The sequence below is a fragment of the Antrostomus carolinensis genome, unplaced genomic scaffold (genome assembly GCF_000700745.2).
Source record: "Antrostomus carolinensis isolate BGI_N321 unplaced genomic scaffold, ASM70074v2 scaffold41077, whole genome shotgun sequence".
Taxonomy (NCBI): domain Eukaryota; kingdom Metazoa; phylum Chordata; class Aves; order Caprimulgiformes; family Caprimulgidae; genus Antrostomus; species Antrostomus carolinensis.
The window spans coordinates 10,128-19,625 of NW_010328792.1; the positions used below are offsets into that span (position 1 = coordinate 10,128).

General features: G+C 42.3%; 1 protein-coding gene across 1 annotated transcript in view; it reads left to right on the plus strand.

The window, feature by feature from the left end:
- LOC104528377 (ubiquinol-cytochrome-c reductase complex assembly factor 1) overlaps positions 1-9,272 on the plus strand; it is a gene marked incomplete at its 3' end in the record, with an annotated part of 19,058 nt that extends 9,786 nt beyond the window's left edge. The window contains exons 5-6 of the mRNA XM_010172364.2: positions 2,245-2,317; positions 9,215-9,272. Coding sequence (XP_010170666.2) covers positions 2,245-2,317; positions 9,215-9,272 — 131 coding nt within the window. The remainder of the gene's footprint in view (positions 1-2,244; positions 2,318-9,214) is intronic.
- Positions 9,273-9,498: the final 226 nt, after the last annotated feature.

Below are 9,498 nucleotides of genomic sequence, written 5' to 3' on the forward strand. Positions count from 1 at the left end.
CTTTTAAGTTTTGTACTTAAAGAGAATTACTATTCTTTCCTTGGCGTGTATGTTCACATTCTTCCTTCCACTGATGATTTTATAGACTCGTCTATTCCATAATATCTTAGTCTTTCTCTGGACTGAGGAGACTCAGTCTAACTTGTTTCTGTCACTGAGGCTCTTCCATGTTTTGATTTTTGTTGCCCTCCTCTGAAGCTCTTTCAGTGTTCTGTGTTTCTGTGACAGGAGAGTAGTGAGCTTTGGTACGTTTGCTGTTTGAGTTGCTGTTCAGCAGTAGCTGACTAGGGCAGAGTCACAAACAGGTCCTCCTCTTTTGCATTTTTTAAACAGCCCTTTCATAAAGCAATTGTTAACAGTGACTTAATGAGTGCAGTTCTGTGAGAGACACTTTCAGTTCCTTTTGCAGAAGGAAGAAGACAGAGATGAAATTCATAATTTCTTTGCTCTGAACTAGGACACGGTATAAAGGAGTGAGAGGAAAAGGCAGCTTGAAGGAAGGGCTGAGCCCAACTGTGCAGGAGTTAAAACCTAGAAGGTGCTTTGAACGTCTGCAAGGACCTCCTCCGAGACTGATCTGAAACTGTTGCTGATTGCATCTCACTCCTCAGAAAGAAACTATAAAGAAAAGATAACTGACACTTAAAGGGGTTAGGGATTTTGGTTAAAATCAGTTGCTTTTAATCAGGTGATACTAAACCTCGGGAGAGAGTAGTTTCTCTCCCTTGTGCTTGTGTACATGTTGTTGTAATAAAGATTCTTGTTAGCTCTAAGTGTGATTCAGAGTTTTCCTTAATTGCTGCTCTTTACTGCCTGCTTTTGGCTGGGGAACTTGAGTTTGGAGAGAGTTATTTTGTGGTTAGGGCCCAAGAGACCTGAGTTCATTTTTGGCCTTGCCAGTGCTCTCTAGGAGATCTTAGGGAAGTTTCTTAATATTTCTCTGCTTTTTTCTTCTCCCTTCCCCCACACCTCTTCTACACCCTCAAACTTCCATGATTAAATTTCAGTTCCTCCTGTGTTACCTGCATTATTTAAGGCTGGATTGCAGGGACTCTGCTTTACAATATGTTTCTAATCTCTAGTAATGTCTAGTCTGGGGCAGCAGCTTTCACCAGGGAGATCTCCACTCCCAGGCCAGGCAGCGTTTCCTTTAAAAAGGAGACTTTCAGAACTCCAGTGAGCAGTGTAAATTCTTTTACTGCAAGAAGTTTAGATGTATACTTAATTTTTGACAGAAGCCTGAGATTATTGAATAAGAAAAATGATGACTCCTGTGTTTCCACAGCAGAAGATCAATTGCAACTTCCTTATTTTTCTTTTGGTTGGAGGAGACACAAATAATTACTTTAGTAATTTAAAGTGCCATTTGACAGGCATAGTGCTCATCTCTGTAGTCTAGTAAGCACTGAGGTGATCTCTAGTATATGTTAAAAAAAAAAGAAAGAAAGAAAAACCAAAACAACCCAAACACAGTGTTGCTTCCTGGCTTACATTGGGAATTTTCAAATTTTAATTTTTTTTTTCCCCTTGATGTTAGTAAACAGGAATGGCTGACAGCTCTTCAGATCTTTATTATCAATCATTGTACTATTTGAAGCTTCAGCACATGTATTTTTATTATAAATAAGGCACTGAAGGTGCTTCTGGTGCAATGGCAAGCCAAGAACAAAATTAGAAGTGCCAAAACACCTGAGTATACGTCATGTCATTCATCGTTTGGGATTCTTTTCTCACTTGTGAAGCTTAGTTGCTCAATTTTCATGTTTGTAGGAAAAAAGATATTTTTAGGATGTCTGGTATGTCAGTACTTTAATATGTAAAACTTAAATTAGACAAAACACTGAGTGGTATACATCAATTAAAGTTATTGGAGGAAACCAGGAATTGTGAATTGAGAACTTTGGAATCTCTGTAAGGAAAACCATTTCATTTATTTTTCTGTAATGACAGCATTATATTAAATTAGATTTGGAAAGGTATTTAAGAAGCCATTTAATGTTGTTTTTTTTTTTTTTTGCCTTAAGGCAAGATTGATTATACTTATCATTCCTGGGAGATATAGTAGTTTAATGTGCTCCTGAAAATCTCAAGTGATTGTGATTCTTAAAAGAAGTGTTTTCAGAAACTGATAGTGTATGTATTAAACAGAAACAGTGGTGTTCACTAGCTCTCAGGATGAAGTATTATCCTTAAGTATTAAGAATTATCTTTAAGCTTTAAGTATTATCTTTTCTTTTTCTTTAGAAAATTAAGGTAGCAGCTCTGCGCATGTACACGTGCTGTGTGGAGAAAACTGACTACGAGGAATTTTTTAACAGTAAGTAACAGACTTGGTGGTATTTGCACTACTGCCCCAGCGAGAGAACTGCTGATGGAAATGCATTAGCTGAATTTTTATCGATAAATATGACAACAAAAAGACTTGTCAGACCTTAACAGTGTGTGGTCAGCTAGAAGCTGACTGTACTGCAGCATTCCTGTAAGCTCTGGAGTGGCAAAATTCAAGGGCAGACTCTGGAGTGTGGGATTGTTACATTTTGCCCGCTGGAATTTAGAACAAGAACAGGGGTGGGATGGGTTAAACCCAGAACATCCTAGACTTTCAAGGATATTGCCTTTTTTATTACCAGGGGTGGGATAAACTAAGAATCCAGATCCCTCTTCCCTTTTTACTGATCTTTGTGTCCTACCCTGTCCCATGACCACTTGTGAGAAGGTCCAGTATAACTGGGATGCAAGTATGAGAACCATTCCCATCCACTGATGCACAACTTTTTTATGATACAGGGTTGGTTAGATCACAGGGTCACCCGTCTCTCTTCATCATGACTGGGGCAGGTTTGGCTGGAACTTAGAGATTTCCTACATTTTACTGACCATGACAACATTAAACCAGGACACATCTCTTGACTGGGTAGAGAGTATGACTAGAACAGAGACACAAGTCCCTCTAAATATATAGAAATAATATTGGCTTGACTTGAGATGGCTTCTCCATGTCATACAGTTTTTTCAGCTATTGGCTAAAAAATGTGTTGCTGCTTTTATTAGTATCAAATCGAGGTGGTGAATGGGGAAGATGTGGTTTCGAGGCTTACGTACGCTTCAGTATCATTTTCTTCTTATGTGAATTGTTTCCTGTGTCACTGTGACTTACCTGGTAGCAAACCTATTGCCTAGATCTATCCTGTCACCTGAACTCCTGAGCTACCAAATGCTCCAGCACAGGTTGGGGCTGCTGCTTGAGATATCAGCTGAAGGGACACCTCTGTGTGTTCATCTAGCACAGAGCTTATTGAGGGTGTCTCGGTACATGGTGTTGCTGCTGCAAGATTTTCCAATGGTTTTCAGAAGTTTTTCCAAAACTGTGATGTGGTTTCAGCGGTTGCAGGAGTGAGAGAACTCTGTAAGCAGTTGGATTCATCATTAGTGATCAAAAAATTCGAACCTCCTTTTTCCTGTGCACACACCTCTCCCCAGCTGTGTGCTCTCTCAGGCTTTCTCAGATAAGTTCTCTTCTGTTTGTTGTATTTGCCTCTCAAATAGAGGCTTTGCTGGTTTTAACTGGTGTTTTACTATCTCTGCTTAACCAGTTAATTGTACAAATTTATATAAATGTTGCCCTGGATTAAAATTTAAAAGAATTTCAAAACATGTCTGTGAAAAAGATACTGGCACAGATTTTCGGGCTCAATACTGAATAAAACTACTTCAGATGAATTCTTGATACTATTTTACTGTTTCAAAGAGAAAATTCCCAGAGCTCCCCCTCACTTAAAACATCACAACCAGCAGGCAGTCTTTTGTTTGAGTTTTACCATTTTGTCCAGAGTGTCTTTGTCGCTCCTTTTTGTCTTTTTGCTCTGTAGTACAAGTTATAACCAGTCCATCACTGAATTTACACCCAGGGAGACCTGTTTTTACATTGACTTGAGACTGCTGTTGTGTAAGGAACAAGATAGTGTGTTTTGCTGAGATTGACAGTGTATGATGCACCCTTGGTGTTGTAAGGACATGTGTGGTGTTGGTGTCTATGGTTGTGGTTTCAAATAAATAATGGCTTTCATAGAAAACCAAATACAAGAAGTTTCTGTTGCTTCTGTCTACTTACAGCTGGTGTTGTTTGGGGATTAGCTCTAAAATTTAACAGGCAAGATAGTTCCCCTAAAACACAGACTGTGTGGGGTGGGCAGGAACCTTTTAAATTGATTTTTCCAATGAAGAAGCTTTAGGCTGTGGTTCCACGGGCAGCTGAGTTGAAGGAGTGGCCAAAGGGAGGAGGCTCACTTCTCCATATTCCTCTGCCTGTGTTCTGGACTGGACAATTATCGTGTCCTCTGGTGAACTGTTTATGTCCCTGAAAGAAAACAGCCCAGCTTTTTACTGACTTGCTGTTTTGCTGTGTTAGTGAATTGAAGTGGCACAGGAAGGGTCTGATGAACAGCAGCTGAAGCATAAAGTAGGTAGTGAGGAGTACACAATTAAGAGAGGGGAGCATGGCATGAAGCAAGATATCCCCCTTCCAGTTCAGTTTACCGTGTCTTCATCAAACTAGATCAGTCAGGAGCTGGTTTTCTCTGTTCTGAATTGCTCCTTTTTCAAATAAAGGTGGACATTGCTTAAGCCAGGACTGCAGCTCTCTCCCAGAAGAGCAGCCTGGGGGACTGGTAGGAACAGGAAGCAATTAACTCTAAACTCCCTCCCTGGGTGATGCAACAAGCACAGATGTGCCTGAGACTGTGCTGATGTGGGTGCTGCACACCTGCCTGGTGAATTGCACTGCTCAGGAGCCTGAGAGCAGTAAAGGTGCTGCATGGGACCCAGCTCAGGGCTGCCTAAGCAAAAGCTAGACCTAGTGGTGTATTTATGCTTTGCTGTCCTCAGCGCCTCTGACTCTAGTTGCATGGTCTTGAGATACCCAAGTGAACTGCACAGAGTCAGCTCTGGTCTCTGGAGGGCTTATTAACTTTTTCTCTGCGGTTTGTGAGAGTTGTTAACCTCCTGAGGTGGCCTTGGAAACCGTACGTCCATGCACTTGGAAACCCGTTTGTGGGCTCGTTAACCCTGTGCGATCAGAACCAGTTGTTCACAGAGCGTTCTGCAGTGCTCCTGGACCTGCTCTTGTGAGGTGGTTACGTCGTGGCCTGAATGACCATTGCAGTGTGACCTTATGGAACTTGGATTGGTACGTGGATTTTGTCAGGTTCTCTGACAGAGGTGTCATGCGATGTAAAGACTGGATAGTCTGCTGTTGAGGACTAGGACAGTGGTAGCATTTCATGTCTTGTAGGCTGTCTTGCTCTCTCAGTGCGTTTCTGCTGATACCTAGTGAAATTTCTGAGACTCTCTGTTATGCAGTATGAGCCCTGGGTCTCTTTAGCTTGGAGAAGAGGAGACTGAGGGGTGACCTCATTAATGTTTATAAATATGTGAAAGGCGAATGTCAGGAGGATGGAGCCAGGCTCTTCTCAGTGATGCCCAATGGTAGGACAAGGGGCAATGGGTGTGAGCTGGAACACAGGAGGTTCCACTTAGATTTCAGAAGAAACTTCTTTCCAGTGAGGGTGCCAGAGCCCTGGGACAGGCTGCCCAGGGAGGGTGTGGAGTCTCCTTCTCTGGAGACATTCAAGACCCGCCTGGACGCCTTCCTGTGTGATCTCATTTAGGTTCCTGCTCTGGCAGGGGGATTGGACTGGATGATCTTTCGAGGTCCCTTCCAATCCCTGACATTCTGTGATTCTGTATTATGCCTTAGAATAACAGTTCCCAAAATATAGACCGTGGATACACAAGTCACGAGGCCGCTGTGGAATATAAATGAGGTGTTTTAATTGAGGCTCTCCAGTATTATACTGCAGTTAATTTTATTATACCTGCTATTCTTTTGTCTCTTTGTTTTGTGATCATCGGTGGATAAAACTTTGGGAGCTCTGCTTTAAAGCCTCCATCCCAAATGTCTGTACTGTGCTGCTTATGTGGGATGTAGAGCTGTTTTAGGACTTCAGGTTTTTCTTGTTTAGAGGAGAACAGAGAAGTAGTAGAGGGGATAGCAAGATGACTCGTGCCAGGCTTTCTGTGCACAAAGCTTGCAGAGCTTGGGTAGTTTTAACAAAATGAAGGAGGTAGCCACCTCTAAGGAGAGTGTTTCATGGCTAACCTCATACTTGAAAGGTTAAAAGAGCTTTTAGGATCAGGTAGGTGATCCTGATCCTTCTACTCTGCCCTGGTGAGGCCACTTCTGGAGTACTGTGTCCAGTTCTGGGCTCCCCAGTTCAAGAGAGACAGGGAACTGCTGGAGAGAGTCCAGCAAAGGGCTGTGAAGATGATTAAGGGGCTGAAGCATCTTTCTTACAAGGAAAGACTGAGAGAGCTGGGGCTGTTCAGCCTGGAGAAGAGCAGACTGAGAGGGGTCCTTATTAATGTTTATCAATATCTAAAGGGTGGGTGTCAAGGGGATGGGGTCATACTCTTCTCAGTGGTGGCCAGTGATAGGACAAGGGGCAATGGGCACGAGCTGGAACACAGGAGGTTCTGCTTAAACATGAGAAAAAAATTTCCTGTGAGGGTGTCAGAGCCCTGGGACAGGCTGCCCAGAGAAGTTGTAGAGTGTCTTTCCCTGGAGAGATTCCAAACCCACCTGGACACTTTCCTGTGCAACCTGCTCGAGGTGAATCTGCTTTGGCAGGGGGGTTGGACTGGATGATCTCCAGGGGTCCCTTCCAACCCCACCATGCTGTGACTCTGTGATACTGAGAGCTGAGCTGAAGCTTGTCTGATGAACATGGAGCGTAGGGTTACCTTGAATTCATCTTGAACTGTTAATACTGTTAATTGCTCCACTGTCATGCATCTGCAATATTAAAGGCCCTATGAAAGGAACCTTTCAGATGGCTCCTGATGGGGCTACCAAGCAGCTCTAAAGGGCTGGAGTTTACCTACAGGGCTCTGGATTCTTCTGTCTCCCTTAGCCCATCAGGTGCCTTACAGGCACTTGCTGCCGGCTGTCATGCTCAGGGGAACACTGACAGAGTTCACCTGTTTTTTTGCAGGACGTGGGGATATTATCCCATTGCGTGCTTCCTAAAATTGTGGTAGTGGCAAAGATGATCTGTCATGAAAGAAAGTCCACGTTCAAGTTTGGCATCCCTTACCTGATGAATTTTAAGTGCAGAATATGACTGGAGGAAGAGGTATGTCCTCATAATCCTGAGCATTCATGTCTCTTATCATACGCAGACATGTGAACAGGATGTGTTCTCTGGGCAGAACAGATTGATTCCTCAGCTGAGAAGAGTCACACTAATTTCATAGGTAGCTTTACCATCAGACTTTTTTCTTCTGTATCTAACTTTATTCTGCAGGGAATAATTTACTGTTTAATTATAGGATGGATCTTTCTCCCCAGTTTGTTTCCTAGAATAAGGTGTTCCAAAACCTCAAATTTTAGAATTGTTTTCTTTTTAAAAAGCTGATATCTGAGGGCTAGCCTAGTGCTTTAAAGGAACCATCTCTCCTATAAATTTATGATGTAGACAGTCCTAATATAGAAGTTAAAAAATGAATTCTAAAAATAGAAGTGCAACACTTGGAAAGTTAAAGAAAAAATTCTTCCCTCCTGGGTACTGAATAGGTCTTTAAAAACTTTCTGTATTTCCAGTAGTAGAGGTGTGAGCTTTGCTTTCCACTGCAGAGTGATTTCTGTGGTGGGAGACTGATACATGGGAACTTCTACTTCAGAAACCTGTCTGTTGAACTGTTCTACTCTGAATCTTGCCTGTGGAACCTTCATTTAATTGAATGGTTTGATTAATGCAAGCATTGTGTACTCTTGCCCTGGTTAGAGATGCCTTGGCATGCCTTTAGGTCAAAGTAGTCATTTCTAGGCACATGAACTATTTCTAATAGGAATGAGAGAACCAAAAGGGGAGAAGGGTGAAGGAAACTTGTGTTTAACCTCCAAACATAGACTGTTAGTGTCTTTACAGTGTCTTAGTGGTGGCATAGGTGATGTATGGGCACTGATGCAGAAGCTTGGCACCTCCTAGGCTCTGATGGAGTCATCTGTCTGAGGAGGGAGGAATAGTGATGATTTGCTTTGTTCTGGTGGTTGCCTGACCATAGTTGGCATTTAAAAAGAAAGAGGCTGTGGAAAGTACTGCTTCGTGATCCAGGTGAATCTCCTTGATAATAATGGAGAACCAAGAAGCATAGGAGTCAGGAAGGAATATATTCAACACAGAAAAGATCAGGTTGACTTCCTTGGGGCACATCTGACTGGAGAGTTCCGTTTTGAATATTCTCTGGCCTTCTTGCAACTGGGTTCAAACAGTCCAGAAGACAAGACCAAGTGCTGAGTAGGCCAAGGTGACTGTCTCAGATCCTTCTAATTAGGTACTCCTCTTAAAAACTTCTCCAGGAAACAGATGTAGAGGTGACTTCCTAGGGGGAAGGTTTAGTACTGACAGGAACTGAAGGTCAGGATGTGCACATAACCCATAGGTCCATGCTTTGCAAGCATAAGGAAGAGGAATAAGGTTTCTGTGCCACAGAGCCTGAATCTCCAGCCTCGCATCCTAACAGCACATGCAGATCCATAGTGTGAACACACAGATGGACAAACCATCTCTGGGAAGTCCAGTGGCTATTGGAGTAGAGCTGAATCTGGAAACAGAAGTGGTTTGTATGGTTGGTTGGTGGTTTTAATCCTCATGTCGACTGGCCGGAGGTGAGGTGCGCTCAGAATGCTGGGGGTCGTGTAGTAAATCAGAACAGAGCAAAGACCCCGTTAGCAGAGTGTCCTGTCCCTGGCAGGAGGCAAAGCACATGTTAAAGGAAGAGTGTAAGAAGGGAGCAAAGTATCTGTTGATACTTCCCTGTTATTCTCTACTGCTTTGGGACTTCAGAGCTAATGTTTGTCTAATTCTCCATTTTGCATTTCCACCCTCCCACCCCGTAAATGTTATCTAAGTGAATTCTAAACATGTGGAGCCTTTCAGAACATACAGCGTCCTGTGGCTGCTTGTTCTAGAGCTTAAGCACAAGTGTGACAATAAGTGATGTTTGCTTCTGATATGTCTGTGATGTTTAAGACCAGAAATTAAATTACTAAAATATATTTAGATTTTAGTTTAATGAATTTCTGTTAGGCACAAAATGTGATGAAATTAATATTTTGTTTTGTTTCTGTGTTGTTTTTTTTCCCCCTCCCATTAAGGGTGCCAAATGCCTGATACTTTGAATTCATGGTTTCTAGTAGCCCAGCTTCATGTATGGTAAGTGAAAAGTAAAATATTAATATAACTATTTTCAGGAAATAGTGATATACACCTTAATGCAAGGAAAAAGTAGGCTCTGTGGTTATTGATAATAGTGCTTATATTCAATTTACTGAATTCTAGCAGTTTTTTACTGAAGAACTAAAAGTCCCACAGAAGAGAAGCTAACAACTTTTACATCTCTAAATTCCTCAGTAGTGGAATGATCTTTGCCTTGAGTTTT